The sequence below is a fragment of the Dermacentor silvarum genome, chromosome 8 (assembly GCF_013339745.2).
Source record: "Dermacentor silvarum isolate Dsil-2018 chromosome 8, BIME_Dsil_1.4, whole genome shotgun sequence".
Taxonomy (NCBI): Eukaryota; Metazoa; Arthropoda; class Arachnida; order Ixodida; family Ixodidae; genus Dermacentor; species Dermacentor silvarum.
Window position 1 is genome coordinate 26,131,101 of NC_051161.1, and position 18,732 is coordinate 26,149,832.

Sequence of the window (18,732 nt, forward strand, 5' to 3'; positions counted from 1 at the left end):
ATCAGGCGCCTGCGCGAGACTGCAGGGGATCGCTGCAATTGCTGCTGTTTCCTGTCGTCTGTCTCCGGTCGAAATGGCTACGCCAACTGAAGAAGCAGTAAATTTCTCTCTCTCGAGGAGAAGGCACATATGATCGCCGAGGCAGAAAGCAGCAGAAAAAAAAATCTTGCAGTTTCGCCCGAAAGACCAAGCACCGATTGCGATAGAAGATTAGCAGACAGCTATACGAACTAAAGATAGTAGTTTATTGACCGTATAAACTTGTAAACATTTGCTAACTAAATTACCGTGCACGGTGCCACGTGCGCACAGGTAAACATGAACACATCTCACTCGATGACCGCGGAAAGTCGGTGTCAACACGCTGGAGTGAGAAGGCGCAGCAATAGCAGCGAGTGAATTGACCTCCGTGCCGTCTCTTGCTTCACCGCGAACCGAACATCGAAAGCACAGCGCACACGACTCTACCGGCACTAGTTGCACTTTGCCCACATCGCAGATCGCTTTGAAGATGAGGCCGGCGCGGGCGCTCACTTTGTGGACGTCGCAGATTGCTTTCAAGATAGCGCCCGAGCGGCCGTGCCGCAGCCGCTGTTGTCAACAGGATGCTAACGTCTCGTCGTCTGGGGAAAATGACAATCTGCTAGACACACCGACTCCGGCGACTGCTTTGAAAGTAATGGATCCTTTTCACCTCATCATAAAAGTTATCAGAACCCACGACAGTTGCGATGGCTCTTTTAACGGAGTGTGAGACTCGCGGCCTTTGCTTGCCGTGAAGCGTAAGAAATCCAGGCTGACCGACTTCTGGAAATAAAGCTTCCGGTAAGTGCAAGCCTGCCAAGCTTGCAGATTTTGTCATAAATATGCAGTGAAATTGTAATAATTTCACTGCGACGGCACATGTGCTGCAAAATAAGTGTTTCGCGATCGGCCGGGCACGCGCGTTGGGTGAGGCGTCGGCCGCAATGTACGAAAAATGCTGTAACAGCAGCGTAACAAATGCATTCTCTCGTGAAGTTGACACTTTATCGACTGCCTTCAGTACATCTCAACCTTAGCCCCCACGCCATCGCGAAGATTTCCCGGACGATGGTTTCAGGTTTCATTCGCGGCTTTGCCGTTTCGCGTACGTATATACATACCAATTTTGCGTCAACGAAGTTCAGCCACAAGGAAATTTTTCGCGTGTCCCGTGAGTTTCGTTGTAGCGGGACTCAACTGTAGAAGGATGGCAAGGATACTGCTTACTTTACCACACTGCTGGCAGACAATGGTGCTGAGCAGGATTCCACCAAATATGTCATCCAGTGGTGTACGAGCCACGGCTTTCTTGTAGGCTGCAAGAAAGGAAGGCACACAAGCACTGTTGTTTCACAACTCAGGCACTCTCATTTTGACCCTTGTTCAGTTGCTTCTGCAGGATGGCTAAAGTAGCTGCTATGATTTACAATGCACTGTGAAGGGTCCACAAGACTGAGGGGAGGGGATGAGACATCAAGCTACTGTCAAAGAGCATAGCCATTTAACCAGACACACATTCAAAGGACATTTAGTTAATACTCCAACCTTGGCGAGGTGTTACTGAGGATCTTAATCCAACTGCAATGTTTCTCAGTTGTCTCGGATTACCTCTCAATCTTGAATCAACCCAATCATATGCCTACTAATTTCATCCTAAAGGCATCACTCCACAGAATCCTCCGCTGCACTCAATTGAGGGTGGCAAAGAAATTACAGTAGTGTTAGCCCTGAAGACATATGACATGAGACATTAATGGGAAATCTACATAGGCTTCCATACAGCACCAGGATCACACAAGAGTAACACACATCTGAGCAGACCAGCCCTCTACACATAAGAGCTTAGTTGAATGGGTAAAATGTGCCTATCCAAAGCGAGCCACACACACTCATTAGTCACACAAAATATGTGTGCACAATCTTGTCCTACAGCTTAGCCAACAAAAACCTGTTAGGTCTGTAGCTGTTGTATGAGCCTCTTCTTTCAGTGCTGACAGTATAGCACCGTATATAAGTCTGCAGTTTATACAAACACGAGTAAAACAAAAGGGTCACATTTGGAGTTGAAGAGAGGAGTAAAACAGAGATTTCATCCACACAATAGCACATCTTTGCATTATTGTACATGTGCACGACAACGTCAGCTAGTTGATGTTTTTGATGTGGGCACAATCATTCTTCCATCACACATGCAGGGGACACAGTTTTCAAACAATTTCCACCACAGCTCAACTCACCCTGGATTTTAGTCTTGGTGTCTGGCTCAACCTTGTTTGGGTCCACCTTGCTGTTCAGTCCAAAGGCTTGCAACACCGCTTGTTTTTGTCTCTGTAGAAAAATAACAAGAATGTGTTGAAAGCTAACCAACAACTGCTCACCTAAAGAATTACAAGCCGCTATGGTATGGTGTGCAGTAGACCTCTAATACATATAACCACTGCAGTTCATAATAAAACCAAGACGCCAAATCACACCAACAGTGCACCACTCACTGTGTTGCTGAATTCAGTCTATCGATACAATATAGCAATCTAGGGTGGTAGTTTGAGAGGGTGCATATTGCCATTATTAGCACTTGCAGGCTGTTGCACGGAAAGGTACAGCGGCACCTGCTGTAGGATGAACTAGCCAGCAAGTGCATTCGTCAAACTTCCTTTTCTGTATCCAAGTGTGTAGCCTCGATAGCAGCGCTTTGAAAATAAAAAATTCGAGTAGGCTGTGTCAGGGACACAGCCGCAGATGGAGTATGGGTACTAGGGCACAGAAATGACGTAGCCAAATACTACACAAGTTACATTTATTCATGCAATAGAAAGCTTATGTGACTAACTTATGTTACAGCTAGTAGGGGTCTTATGGTCTGATTTTGCAGTTGCACTTGCTCCCTATTCTTAGCGAGCCTGTTTGTTTTGCAGAGGGTTCTGGCCATTAGGGTAAAGAGGCAATCCCCCTAATGGTAGCACCCGAGACTGCCATGCTCCGCTGAAGCCTGCCACACCCGCAGATGGTTGGAGATTCTGCTTTTGCCTCAAGCTCCTACACTTGCACTTTCTATCGTTCTGCCGTGGTCAAAGGGGTTGGATATCTCTCTGTCTTGCGGCCAGAGTTCCTTCACACCATTTCTGGACCCTGTGTGCCGAACACAGGGAGGCTGTAGCCGAACATGCGTCAAAATTATGCAAGAAACTGCACACTTGTAAGCCTTATAACTCCTGATGAGCACAGTTTTGAGTTTAATGGATATCTAGTATGACTGAGTGAGCTCTCTTAAACGCGACCACTCCTGCTAGGCCCAACAAGCATACTGCCGAGCTATGCCTCTCTGAACGCCGAGCGAGAGGCTAAATTTAAATCCAATTGCATCATGCGCGACACAACAATGGCATCATCTGTGCACATGACACATGTGTGATCAAGTAATGGCTTCTTTCCTCTACAGAATGATACCAAAATGAGCTGCATGGGTAGTGCAGTTGCAAAGGTGTAAGCGATAATAATAGGTTTTCGTTACATGTGGCATTAGCAAGTGACCCCCTCTAACCGATTTTAAACATGTCTCGTGTCAAAAAAGAATAATCACTGCGAATGCAGACACAAATTCTGAAACCACAGTTTTGTGTTTTCATATGTTATAACTGTCTCAACTTATAGAAACCGCCATTCATCATCATCATCATCAGCCTATATTTTATGTCCACTGCAGGACGAAGGCCTCTCCCTGCGATCTCCAATTACCCCTGTCTTGCACTAGCGTATTCCAACTTGCGCCTGCAAATTTCCTAACTTCATCATCCCATCTGGTTTTCTGCCGACCTCGACTGCGCTTCCCTTCTCTTGGTATCCATTCTGTAACCCTAATGGTCCACCGGTTATCCATCCTACGCATTACATGGCCTGCCCAGCTCCATTTCTTCCGCTTAATGTCAACTAGAATATCGGCTATCCCTGTTCTCTGATCCACACCGCTCTCTTCCTGTCTCTCAACGTTAGGCTTAACATTTTTCGTACCATCGCTCTTTATGCGGTCCTCAACTTGTTCTCAAGATTCTTTGTTAACCTCCAAGTTTCTGCCCCATATGTTAGCACCGGTAGGATGCAGTGAGTGTGCACTGTTCTTTTTAACGACAGTGGTAAGCTGCCAGTCAGGATTTGGCAATGCCTGCCGTATGCACTCCAACCCAATTTTATTCTTCTGTAAATTTCTTTCTCGTGATCAGGGTCCCCTGTGAGTAATTGACCTAGATAAACGTACTCCTTTACAGACTCTAGAGGCTGACTAGCGATCCTGAATTCTTGTTCCCTTGCCAGGCTATTGAACATTATCTTTGTCTTCTGCATATTCATCTTCAACCCAATTCTTACACTTTCTCGATTAAGGTCCTCAATCATTTGTTGTAATTCGTCGCCATTGTTGCTGAATAGAACAATGTCATCTGCAAACCGAAGGTTGCTGAGATATTCGCTGTTGATTCTCACTCCAAAGCCTTCCCAGTCTAAGAGCTTGAATACTTCTTCTAAGCATGCAGTGAATAGCATTGGAGAGATTGTGTCTCCTTGCCTGACCCCATTACCATTATTCCTCTGCTAATGAAAGCAGTCTCGTTTTATCGGCACTGATACTTAGTCATTCTCAGCACTTCCAAGTACGCAACGTATCGCTCGGGTGTTGGATGCGAAGTCGTCTTGTCTTCGCTCGTGATGATTGATCATGTTAATGTTACTTTGCAAATATTGTCTAAAATAACAAATGTATAATGCACCGACTGATATACCAATCAAAGCTGCCACCAACTCCAAATGACACTTTCCTTTCCCATCTAGCAGTGCGCTGCCAAAGTGACATCCGTCAAGGCGAAGTGCACGCACTCAAAGCACCACTAAATTTGCCAGTGTGACTGGCATTATAATCAGCTTCGTTTGAAGCATCATGCAGCCAACATCCTCTTTTCCTCTTCAGCTTCGGCTGGGAAGCAGGGAACAGAAACAAGGCGTCTCACTAACAAAATCTCAAGGGTTTCCCACCATAACTCCTTGTTCAATGCTGCTGTGGTTACATCACAGTGGCACTGAATTTTTCCTGCGGTATGTTATGGACAAACCACAATAGATAGAGGAATGCGAGGAGACATATAAGAACAGCATCTGCTGGTCCAGCGCAGTGCACTTTGACCAGCACACAACTCAAAGACAGTTGAGGAGGGTGAAGCCACTTAGACAGTAGGCAACTGTTCTCACCCAACAGTGCCACCAAGAGAATTGATATCACGTAGCTATATATCCATGCAGGGTATCCATGCATAGCTGTATATAATCCAGAAAATAAACCCAACTCAATCTAGTTTGCTGCAATCCAGTACATCTCATTCACTGTAAGATAAACAATGTCAAGACCAAGTCTCTGAATGTCTGAAGTGTTCCGATACTTTTTTATGGTTCAATCGGATTTCCCCAAGTCCCCTTCACACTTGCCTTAAAATGAGCCTCCTGTATCGCAATCTAAAAATTTTCCACAAGCTTTCGGTCTATCACAACATTGGAGGGTGCCTGAAATGATAACTGGAGAACACAACCTTATCTGCCAGTCATAATCTGAGACTGCTGATGCATCAGAAGAACATTTTTATACCACAATCTATGCCACAGTTAAATGAGCCATCAACCACGAGGGGCTGTCATGGTATGGCTGTCACAGTAAAAGGGTACTGCTAGACCACTTGAACATTATTTGATATCACGAAGTTAAAAGGCATGTGCACTTGGTACCCACATATTCATGCTGAAAAACTAGCAAGAGCAAGGAAAAATTGACCCTGAGAAGCACAAAGCCACCTTCAAAACTTCACTGAGCAAGAGCATTTGCTTCATTCTTTAAACGTTAGTTGAAAGCCAATCTGAGCCCCGAATGTTTCAGTCACTTTCAAATGATGTGAAGTACCAGCATAGGGCAAAATGTGTCTTTGTGCCATGTGCCACTTTTGCATGTGAATAACCGATGACAGCCATTAGATAAGACTGATTTAGCAGGTTAGCACAGAAGCTCACATCCCTTCAAGCCTGTTCTTTAAGAAAGCAAAACTGAGGTATTATTAAAGGGTTTCAATCTAATGTGTCCACTTTTTCGCGCTTGTCTTTTTCTTTTTTTTGTAATTCCAGTTCCACATCTGTTATGAACCCACCGCAGTAGCTTAGTGGTAATGGCATTGAGCTCGAGGGGATAGGTTCAATCCCATCACTTATGGCTGCATTTCAATAAGGGCAAAATGCAATAACGCTTGCGTATTTAAATTTAGGTACACAATAAAAAACCTTAGGTGGTCAAGATTAATCAGTACCCCACTACAGTGTGCCTCATAATCAGATCATGTTTTTGGTACGTAACACCCCAGAATTGAATTAATTTTTAACATCTGTTATGAAGGCACCCTATGACAAAGGAGGATGAAAGTACAAGAGATAAGCAGTCATAGACACCACAACCCACCTTGACCTCTTCGGTACGCACTCCTTCAAGCAGATGGCGCAGAAGCTCGTGGCTGTCATGTTGCTGGTGTCCTCGGAAATGCGGTGCCCTGTAGCGTGAACCACGATTATGAGCCAGCACTGAAGCATTGACTGCATTTTGTTCTTGGGCTACTTCACATGCAGTCACTCATCATGGATTATTACAACGAAGTATCTACCAGTGCACAATGATGAGCATAGCAACACAATTTTTCTGCAGTGTGCTTTCTTTCCTGAAGCTGGCAAGTGACACTATAGCACCACGAGGATGATCAAAACAATCATTTCTTAAAAGTCTACCATTATTTTAATATTTAATTAAGGAACTTAAATGCTGAGTGCACCCATACAAGCTTACAGCACAGGATCCACCCTGATGTAACTTTACCTAATACTATGCGCACCTGGCCAATTGGAGAAACAAGCAACAATGAGCTTTTATATATATATGTATATATATATATATTTTTTTTTTCCTGTCCGTTCTGCAAACATCTCAGGGAAGCAAACTACAGGCCTGTTTAAAATGCATGGTAGCGTCTGAGGATGCCTGTCTATTTGTGCCCGCAACCTGATATTAAAAGTGAAACACAGGCATGACAGTAGACTGATGTCTGACAGCTTAGCCATGTTCTCGACCCCCAGAAGCAGGTGGTAGCGAGCTCCGTAATGCGCCAGCACAGACGAGCACAGATGGTCGTAAGGTCGCGGCCTGGTGGATGGATAAATTTCAGCTGGGAGGGCATCAAGAAGGATGGCGTATTTCACCGGTTGCACTGTGACGCCATTCAGCAAGAGGACAGCGTTGAGTTGGGTGAACCATCATTTTCGGACATTTTGGCAGCACTGGCGGGAATAGCAGTGGAAGGTCCATATGGCAGCAGGGTGCCCAGCGGAAGGTATAATTCCCGAGTCACCACTGCAGGACGATGCGACAGGGCCCAATGTCGGTACATTTGTTCAGGAAGGCGAGGCGGCGAGTGGAGTGGTGGCTGTGGCCTCGATCTCGGCTGATAATGAAAGCGTGTTCTATTCCTTGCTCGCAACATGAGCTACGCGAGATGCGCAGCGCTGATAATGGAGCGTGATGGAAACTCTCAGTGATGAAGACGCTACAGTGGAATACCTCCTTTAGGCCCTTGTCCTTCACCAAATGTTTTGTCTTCCTACTATCCCCTTTGCCCAGTATATACCTTCTGACGAGACTGAACTACATCAGGCTGGCATCTGTGCTTTTCATGTAAACAATGTCTCCTTCCCTAAACAACAAGTAGGTTCCTTACACTTGGCAGACCCTGGAGAACAGAGCCCTTGGATGAGGTGTTCCAACCCGGAGCTCCTGAAGGAACAGAGCCAGAGCACTGGTCAGCGGGCCAGGTCCAGGGAGCTCCACATTTAACGTACCCTGCATGTCAAACAGGTTCACATGTAGCAGGCTCGCAGGCCTACCAGCAAGAGTTGACCGCATGGGTAACCGCTGTTGCAGCCAAAGATTTTCTCATATTACCCACAACACTTACGACAACTTTTTTCGGATTTCTGTAAACACTAAGAACAAAAGCAGGGCTTAGAAGAACATGCAAAATTGCATCAAGTGGCTAACTGACGGCGGAGTAGTGGGGAGACTGATTATTATTTTTCTCTTCGATTATACAGGGAACTAGCAAATCATTAATCGGGCCCATAGCCTCATGCTAGTTCAGGTCCAAGTATAGAAATTATAGGTAGGCAAACATTATAAATGGTTTCCTACAAGAGATCATAAGCATAAAGAAATCATGCAACAATTTAACATGCACAGCAACAAAAGAAATCACACAGCAGATATATCCTGCTATTAAACAAACAAGACTGTCTGAACAATAATGCGCACCAGGTACAATAATGCGCACAAAATCCAGACCTGCTCTGCCAGTAGTGGATCTCTCTCTCTCTCTGTGTATGTGTGCGTGTGTATGTGCGTGCATATGTGTGTGTGTGTTATATATAGTCAAACCTCCATTGAGCAAACACGGATATAACACATTTCATATAACAATCTAAATCTAAAATATGCGATTATTTTTACAGATATCAGCATGTATGTATAATGATTAACAAGGATTGAGTGTATAAGAAAACCTTGAACATGTACCCAGTCACAACATAGTGCCCTGCTGGCGCATCCACAACTATGAGCACTTCAAAACAAATGCACACAATGACAGCACGTTTGGAAGAGTATAGTCCAGCATCGAAACACTGTCTCAAAATTATTAGAACCATAGAATTTATCATATCCAGAGGCAAAATGAAGAAAAGCATATGGCACACACTTGCATGTTAAGATAACAATGAGATGCCATTCACCAACTGTTTATCCTCCATTCTTTGTCTTTTGCACGTTTCTCCAGTTCACTTGTCTTTCATGCTCATTTAGTACTCCAGCTACCTTGATATTTTTCATGCACAACCTAAGATCTAACTGCGTAAACTTGCACCACAGGTGTACAGAACACAACAAACATTACGGAAGATGTGGTGAGGGTACTGCAGCTACCTTGATATTTTTCACGCACAACCTAAGATCTAACTTCGTAAACTTGCACCACAGGTGTACAGAACACAACAAACATTACGGAAGATGTGGTGAGGGTACATTTAGAGGGAGCACTGCTACAGGTTAACAGTGATGTGTGGGAAACCAAGAATGGACACATGGAACTGTGCAAACCATAGTACAAGGTCACTCTCCCCTGATTACCAGAGCTTGAGGACCGCAAAGCCAGACAGATGAGAGAGATTGGGAGGGTGGCGGGGATGTTGGTAGGCTGCACAATGGGTTAGAGGTAGGGGTTTACATAGGGCTGCAGTGCCTTAGCCAGTTGCATCACGAATTGCTGGTGAACTTAGCAATACTCTATGTCCTACATATCTTACCAATTCGGGTGTATCAGAGCCATCTGCTGTTGAACCAGGTTCAAAGGTGCACTGTAGTTTGGAAGCACATCGCTTGGCTAGTAGCGGCTGTAACAATGGTGTCTGGCCAAGGTTCTGCAGATCCATCAGCATTTTGTGAAAAAAGATGAACACATATAAGACAGGGCTCAAGGCAACAAGATCCAACACAGGTTAGTCTCTGGAATGGAGTGTACATAAAGAAAATGGCTACACCGTGCCAGTCGGGATTCAAAGAGGTCCAGGCAATGGTCTGAAAACAGCATTTTCTTTTGCATTACTGAAGCTTAACCATTATGTTGTCACGTCATATACCACTCTACAATCTTCAGGAGGAAAACTAATGACACAGCCACTCCTGTACCACACCTGTACCCGCACTGTAACCAAGTTCCTGTACTATAACCAGTCACATTAGGTGTAAGCACCACTGCCTACGAGGACGCTAGACCTGCACTCATATAGGCAAGCCGTCCACACAAAAGTGATTCACAAAAGAAATGAAGTTGTTCATGCTCTTTCAAAGTACTTACACAACGAGAAGCTTACTTCCCCCAAAGCTGGCACTGCATAAAGCCTCCTGGCAGCGCACATATGCGTCAGCTCAAGCCCAAAGAAATTACAATGGTTTAATAGTATGAAGGACACACTCTTTCTTTAAGCGTGTGCAACATGGTTGCTGCAGTTGAAGAGCTTATTCCAAATCTGCTGCTACTTTGTGGCAAGGAGCGTGATCCCACATTGTTTGCGAAAAGAAAGTGCATATGGTTTGACGCTTGCATCTTGGAACAAATAAACATTGTCCTCACAAGTACTACGGTTAGCCTTTTTTTCACCCAAACGAAACACTGTTTCAACTCGACACATTACCTGGAAATTGTCGAACTGACTACTTCACAGTAACATGCTGTCTTTCCTTCAACACTCCTTGACAATACCAAAACCAAAAATTCAAGAGACTGCAGGCTTGTTTGCAAGCTCATTTTTCTCCATTCTTCAGCACAATTTCTGCTTGTTTATCACATGCAAGCCAAGGACATGGAATTCTGCGGACTGAAAAGTGCTACCCTTGCACCGAAATTGAACAACTGGAATCTCCTAGCTTTACCAGACCAACTTCTGCGGAATCTGCAGGCAAGATCACTGAAACCCAGCAAAGCATTCTTAAAGCTATATCACCCTATCATTGTGAAGGAGGCAATGATTACCGATAGGGTAGGTTGTGGTCTCTGTGCAACTTATCGGGAAACATATAAGGCGAATGTACGGAGAAGCAGCCACTGGCGTCCCACTGACGCAGTTGCCACATCACACTGGCTGCCACAAGAGGCAACCAGTAATGATGTGAGGTAATACATAATTGGTGATGATGACCCTACACTCTGCATATTAAATGGGATCAAGTTGACAGATAACAGAAGTTCTTGCCTGGAGAACTGCATTGAAATAGCAGGTGTTGCCAAGGTTGCTGAGGCCCTTCACTGCTGTCCAGGAGCCACAAGGAACCCTCTGTTCCTTGGTGTCCCCACTTCCAGCATCAACGCAATTGGTCTCTGCTGCTGGCTCTTCATCTTCCACCTGGGCAGCTGTAACTGCAATTAGGCAAACAGTCAGTACTGATGGCAGTGCCCCAGGAATATGTCGCAATGGCTAAACAGGGCAATCTGGATTATTTCAACTGCACACATATGAATGTTGATGGCCTGACCTAAAGCTGTCCAAGCAACAAACAAGAACACAATCTTGTGCTATCACTGCAACATTTTCTCACACCAATGCAATAAACAGTCACATATCAGTCAGACTAAACTATGCAGAAAAAAATGCTATCAAGGGATCATGGTACAGCATGATATACATGGTAAATAAGAGCCAGGCATGAAAACAGAAGATCAAGCAAAGCTGTATAGGCGGATCTATCTCAACCACTTAAACCTAATTGAACAGACATCATAGCTGGAAAAGCACAACTGCAGTCATAGAATTACAATACAAAGGCAATCCTTTAAACCTTTGAGGATCAAATACATAAATATACGGTGCCGCGAACAAGTCCTAAATGGTCGATGCTGTATACATGCCAGCTGTACATTTGAAGAATGTGCCAATTTTTGAACTCTTTGTTGCCTAGCACGTACTGCCAACCTGTGTGGATATGCGGAATATTTTTTTTCCCACTCCGCAATGCATTCGCGCGATGCGGTCAGTTTTGGTTTTATCTTGTCCGCCGTTTCCTTTCATTGCACGCATAGAAACTTAAGTCCACCTGGTTTCTAATCTCTCAAAGGGTCACCGCTAGATACTCGGTCGTTTATTGCTTACGAGGGTGCGGTTACATCTGTTCACAGTCAGGCCCCAGTATAAACAAACGATGCTGCCGAATACGAATGATGCTCCCATGGCTGCGTTTCTTTTCTCGAGACTTTCGAAAATTAATTTCCCCTAGTTGGTGATGGGAGAAAGGATTACTGCAAGTTTCTGGCTCGTTTGATTTTTCTGACGGGCACACAACCATAGTTTTTTTGCATGCGCTCACATACACGGTTGGATTACGCTATCTGCTGCAAGTGAGTCGAGCGGCGATTCCTCCGATGCGGACTACTGCTCAAGTGCCCCCCCCCCCCCCAAATCAAAATATATCTATTTCAGCGTATCCACTTTTTTATTCTTATTATAAGTATTTATGCAAGCCCATCTGTATTCATGAATAAACAATGCATGTTTAACTATGGAAAATATTTTTTTTGTCATTTTATGGTCAATCTAACAACACAGCGGTACATTTCTTTCAAAATCGGACCATTTGAATATTTTAAATCTGGAATGAAGATATCCGATCGTGGGGGGTCGCATTTGGCAAAAAAAAAAAAAAAATTGACCATCACAGGGTTAATGTGAACTAAAATTATCAGCACGAATGCAGAAGTAACACCAAATGCTTTGACGACTTCTCTCAGGTAAAAGCAAGTGTAGCTCACCCGACAAACTCTCAAGCAACACAAACCTTTAGCTTTCTTGCTGCTGGAAGCCATCTTTTTCTTCAGGTTCTGCACTATTTGTGTCACCTGTGGATTGGCCTCCACCCAGTTGTTGCAAGGGAAGCACCTGCAACAGTGAAATGACCAGCAGGCACGCTAAATATGACACATACAATCGCAAAGTGAATGCACAGTGCTGTGACAAAATGCAAGGCAACCTTTCAACGTTCCAAGTCAGGGAGTGCACCATCTAAAGCGCTTTCCGTCGCTTGGAGACACAGAAGTATGAGGCCAGTTTTGCACATGTGCACTTGGTGCCTGTGTCATGACTTTCCGCTACCTTTTTGCTTTACCTTTGTTTTTTCGGCTTGGGTTTCTGTCCAAAGCAAGCAATTATCTTGCTTTCCATGTGAAATTTAACCACTCTTTCCTAACAAAGATTATTTGGGTAATGATCACATGACAATTTATTTCAAGCATTTAATCTTTGTTCCCCTGATAAAAACTCTATTGCTAGTTGGTGCTGTGTGTTGTCGCCGTTTGTGCTTTTCCAATCGTGAACATGTACCAACTTGCCTAGTTAGCTCTTGTGCAGATACGAGTTGCGCACAAGCTCTTGGAAAACTGGCACTTATCGTTTTGTAACAGCATGCCCCCCAGCACATTTGTCACGAGCAGCGTGGTATAGGATTTACTGATTTAATGAAGTAACAATGAACTTAATCCAAGACGATGGTGTCTGGCGCTGGGAGCAGTGTCACGAATTTGATTTCCAGCTTCACCAGCTACGTGATGCGAGTATAAAACCATAATAATAGCTGTGTCCCAAGATTTTGGTGCATTCTAAAAGGTTAACAACAAAGATAAGCACCCCCAAATTAGTTCATATAGGCAGACTATTTCAAATCTTCATTTTTTTTTTTTTATGCCAGGAAAATGTTGGAAAGGAGGGCGAGAAACAGCAGCGGCCGCGTACTTTTTCATCAAACGTGTGTAACTCTGCTATTACAGCACCATCTCAAAAATGTTTTGCAGCCATATGTTCGTAGTAGACTAGCATGCATCAGCCACTATGTAACTAATTTTCGAGTTCAGGGTACATTAGGTGCTCTATAACAGCTGAAATTAACCCCACACCCTTGAAAATAATGATGCTCGCAAGCCCAGGCATAGCTTCCAGACAGTAAAATACATAAATCGAAGTGACAACATAAATATGTGCTCACCATAGTTGCAGCGTCTGCCCAGAGAGGGCCAGGGCATGCGAGTCCGAATGCGGCGTCTCCGAGTGGCGCACGCCGTGCTTGGTCGTGCCTCCACATCCTCGATGGCCGCACTGCAGGCACAACCACGTCTCGGGCTGCGCCTCACTGCTTTCACAGTCATCGCAGACGTCCAGTCGCACGGCATTTCGCAGCACTTGCTGCCGCAGCCGACGCAACCCGACAGAGCCACGCTGGTGAGAGCAGCCTGCTGAACCACCTGCAAAGCCATTTATGTAATGGTTTGTTTGCCTTAGTGCACAGGGTTTCAAAAAGCCCAATCAGAGGAGAGAGAGAAAATGAGAAAGAACCCTTTATTTTGCTAAGAGAGGGTGGAAGTCCTCTGAGCGAGGAGCCCTCAATCCATTTGGACCAAGATAATAGCCTAGTATAAGTATAGAGCAACCTCCACGTAAAATCCTTTGTTTTAAATATGAACGGATGTGTCATGAAAACAGCACGACTAGACATTTCTGATACTGAAACTGAAAAGAAAAAGTGCCGCCATTACCCGCTAGCGGAAGTGACGCATGACCCAGAAGGCACTGCTTCTGGGCATGAGCTCAGAATTGGGTAGTGCCTGCAGCTGGCCTATGGCACGCTGAAAAATCTCGGAGACATTCCGGAGCTTACGTCACCTCCGTTAAATGCAGGGTACATGCGTCGTCTGCCTAGGTGCTACTTAAAGGTTGCTCAGGCGATAATCAGGCGATTACGGGCCCTGCAGTTTCACAAAGACTGTTCCAGCAGTATATACGGCTCACTTATAATCTGTAATGAAGATAATGAGGAGGTCAGCCGAAGCGCAAGCAGGTTCGCCAACGCAGTGCGCGAGACAGTGCTCGACTTAAACCAGTGCTCTTCACTGCCGGACCTTTCTTGACTGATGGCCCACTTTCAATAAACCACTTTTCAAGTGGTGGAAGTGCTGGGTATCAATCTCAGTACCCCTCGCAAGTTACGAACAAACCGACAACAATCAAAGAGTTAAGGAGCTTCTAGGGCTTTGCTCCTACTTTCTTCGATTTGTTCGTAGCTTCGCCGCTATCATGTCAGCTCTGACACAGCTCCTTAGTAGCGCCAGTGATATATCATCGTGGTCTTCCAAGTGTGACCACTCTCCGTCATCTCCTAACTTCTCCCCCTATATTGCGCCACTATGACCCCAGTGGCTGCAACTGAAGTGCACACGGATGCAAGCGGAGTCGGTCTCGGTGCAGTTCTTGCACAATGGAACCTTGGCTTCACCGAATATGTCGTCACATATACCAGTCGAACCCTCACAAAATCTGAATCTAACTAAAGTGTTACAAGAAAGAATGCCTGGCAAAAGCTTGGGCGCTCGGCACATTTTGTCCATATTTATATGGTCGCGCCTTCGACGATATCACAGACCACTACGTGTTGGTTTTCTTCATTGAAGGACCCATCAGGCTGCCTCGCACGTTGGGCTCTTCGGATTCAAGACTATGACATCCGCGTTGTATACCCTTCCGGCCGCAAGCATGCAGATGCCGATGCTTTCTCCCGGTCACCTCTGCCTGCCGCGGCTGCGTCCCTCCCGGCCCTTGAACACATGCTGTCCTCGCTAGATATTGACACCGTCTCTTCAGCACAGCGAACAATCCATGGATCGCTTCACTCCTTGATATTTCCAAAGCATCCGCACTTACGATATCTCGGACGCTGTGTGGTCAAGCTACGCATTTAGTTATGCATGACGGCATCTTGTACCGGCGCAACTATTCGCCAGATGGTCGGCAGTGGCTTCTAGGTGTACCACGAACGTTGTGCTCGGAAATCTGTGCAGCTTTTCACTCCTTCCCACAATGTGCTCACGCTGGTGTCCTCAAGACTTACAAACATCTTCACTTCGGCTGTCCTCTTCTTTATTACAATCAACTTATCTGAAGTGAAATTTCGCTGCAGTTAGCTTTTAGAAACAAGCTGCCATTTCCCTCTATATATCATAACAAGCCAACAAACAATGATACCATGGACAACATAGGGGAAATTACTTGTACTTACTAAATGAATTAAAGAAATGATAAATTATTGGAAAAAATAGTGGACGAAAAAACAACTGGCCGCAGTTGGGGAACGATCCCACGTCTTCACATTACGCGTCCGATGCTCTTACCATTGAGCTACCGCGGCGCCGTTTTCCCATCCACTTTCCGGGGTATTTATGTTTTACAATTAGAACTAAACCTGGGAGTGTTAGCCAGCTTCACCACTCGCAAACCTAGGCGGGGGATGTGGAACATCCTTTCTGCCGCAGGCGTCACAAGTATGTGATCTTTTTGGGTGAAGGCAACTGGTCAATAAACCCACATAAGCTACCTGAAGGCATCAATGTTGCCGGATGCGAGCCCTATATATATATATATATATATTATGCCTAAATTTAAGCATCTGCAGTGTAAGGGTGATGTCGCAGATTTCACTGCAATGTCATGTATCTTGGGCTGTGTTCTCTGCAGCAAGTTCAGAGAAGTTGCCAGGCTGAGTCTTTTTTTTCCCTCTCGCTTTGTAACACAATGTACACTCCCTTCATTGAAAAGCAACTACGATATCTTGCACGAATGCTGTCAAAAATACATGAGGTCTACCATGGGGTATCTCAAGGCAGTGTTGCCACCTATCTGTGTGTTGTCTGGGCTTACCAAGTCTGAGCTGACAATGAGATGAATTTTTCTACTTGAGAAACATAGTTTACTGATTTAACTTAATCTAATAAATCTTATCATTGTCAATCTAAAAGTTACAAAAAACAAACAAGACTACAAAAAGAAAAGCAAACTCAATACACTAGGTAAAAAGTTAATCGCATGTGAATTGTAGGTAACTGTGAACACTTTTATTGCATTGTATCAGATACATGTACTATTGGCGTCAAATGAAATGCAAACAACAGAGTACGTGGCCAAAGCATAACTGAAGGTATAGTGTGCACCGTCCAGTCATGACCATTGACAGGCGCGTACATCCGGTTTGATTGCACTGTGAGGTTATGCTCCCCCTTTTCGTTTCTGTTCTGGTTCTCTTTTAGTCCAAAGCAAGAAAAGATAATCGCGCAGTTATGATGATGGCACGAACCGTACCACGCGCACCGCTGTTCCCGTTTCACTTGAAACTGATAGCACTTACAGTTTCGCCGCACTGTGCGATAATACTCGCCCTATGCTGCAATATTTTAGTATCTGTATTCTTCGATTTTTATTTTCTCGCTTTCAAGTAAATGAGAACCAGAACAGAAACAAAAAGAGGCAGCATCACCTTGCAGTGCGGTCAAACCGGATGTGCACGCCTGTCAATGGTGACGACAGGACGGCGCGCACTATACCTTCAGTTATGCTTCAGCCACGCGCTCCTCTGTTCGCAAGTCATTTGATGCCAATAGTACCTGTGGTGAAACGGTGTATCGAATAGCGATCTTGTCAGATCTCAGTAAGGTTTAACATGAAGGGGGAAATAAATTTTCGCTAGAAGTCTTTACTTCTACTTCCTGCAATGACCCAGTTTTAAAATCTGCTACCTAGTATGATAGCTCATTGAGACAGTAAAGATTTATCGGAAAATTGTGATAAGATATTAGCTGCTCAAGGATGACAATGACTTCCCTTGTGCTATGATATGTAATAAGGGACACGGTCACTATCTCAGTGTAATCTTGTGCGCATTTCCTATTCTGTGCTACAAAATCCTTGGAGACGAAATTTATTGCTTCAAGGCAAGTAGCTGCTAAAATGCATGCAGACTCACATTTAGCGTCTGTAAGAACCCTTTCATCTAAGGAGCGAACATTCGTGAAGCCCAGCACCTAATGGCACCTGGGTGGGGTGTGCAAGTAATGTAAATGGCCTAAATCAGCCGAACAATTTCAGCATTACATTACGCAGTGGGTCCGTGCTCTGTGCACGCGACGTTACTATTCAAGACAAATCAGTTCGCCAACAGCTGACAAACCACAACACAGTCCAATACACAGGAGCATTAAGCAACAGCTCTCGGGGGCAGCACAGCGCTTTTTACGCACGATAAGAAGAAAAAAAAAAGTGACAAAACACTGCGCGTTGGTTCTTCCTCACTCAGACAGCACTCGGCGGAGACCTGTCAAAACAACTGAACAGCTAAGAGGAAAAGTTTTTTGATCGCTACCTTCGGCTGCATCTCCTGCTTCGTCACTGGAGGAATCGAGGAGGTCGTCCGCTGGATCCTCTTGATGTTTCTTCTTTTTCCTGACCATGCTGCGCTCGCACACTTCAGCACATACGGCACACAACGGTCGTCTCCTGCACTTGAGGCGGTGGAAATCGTCTCACGGCAGGCACTAATCCGCATGAAAAGTGGGGAGGACACGCCGGAATGGCAACGCACGATTCGGCTTCCGTCAGCTCGCAACGACGGCAAGGTTGTACAAAAGCGCGAAAGTCCGACGTGGAGTATCCGTGGAGGCCACGACAGTCAATGCCCTTCTACCCACATGTTCCCGGCAGTCAGTGGCCGTCGCTCGACGCACGCCGTCATGAAGACTGGCTGTAGAAAACGTTACTCAGAAAGCGGCTACACTAAACGTAATGCAGCCTAATCAATGAACCTTCACGAGTGATAAGGAATTGCACGTAGCGCCGTGACAGCTGCACGCAGACAACTGCGAGGCAGACGAAAGAAAGTCCTGCGCCGCAACAGAGCCTGCGCCATGTTAAAAAGAAACAGGAACCGGATGTACATATGGACGCAGCGCAAGAAATATGCACTTCAAACTTTTACAGATTTTTCTGACTCAGCACATTTCCCTTAATTGAAGCAAAATTCTATGTATATTGTGCAACTGAACAATTAAATGATCTTTTGGTCTATGAGTACTAACCTTACTGCAAATTTATCAACAAAAGGGCGCTGGCGGCGCTGGCGTCTGCAGCGGTATGGCTAGAGTGACCTCTAGTATGGCTGGATGGCCTTGTTGGTCTCGTCTGCTACAGTTAAGCGCGGCGATCTCGTCTTGTTTGCCGATTTACTTTTACGTA

At 45.1% G+C, this 18,732-nt stretch overlaps 1 protein-coding gene across 1 annotated transcript in view; it reads right to left on the reverse strand.

The window, feature by feature from the left end:
• LOC119460850 (ubiquitin carboxyl-terminal hydrolase 16) overlaps positions 1-18,418 on the reverse strand; it is a 29,426-nt gene extending 11,008 nt beyond the window's left edge. The window contains exons 1-9 of the mRNA XM_037721950.2: positions 17,864-18,418; positions 13,667-13,922; positions 12,467-12,567; positions 10,891-11,054; positions 9,445-9,558; positions 7,809-7,930; positions 6,506-6,593; positions 2,262-2,352; positions 1,252-1,340 (exon numbers count right to left, since the gene is read on the reverse strand). Of these exons, the coding sequence (XP_037577878.1) occupies positions 1,252-1,340; positions 2,262-2,352; positions 6,506-6,593; positions 7,809-7,930; positions 9,445-9,558; positions 10,891-11,054; positions 12,467-12,567; positions 13,667-13,922; positions 17,864-17,951 (1,113 nt within the window). The 5' untranslated portion in view covers positions 17,952-18,418. The remainder of the gene's footprint in view (positions 1-1,251; positions 1,341-2,261; positions 2,353-6,505; positions 6,594-7,808; positions 7,931-9,444; positions 9,559-10,890; positions 11,055-12,466; positions 12,568-13,666; positions 13,923-17,863) is intronic.
• Between the last annotated feature and the right edge of the window lie 314 nt (positions 18,419-18,732).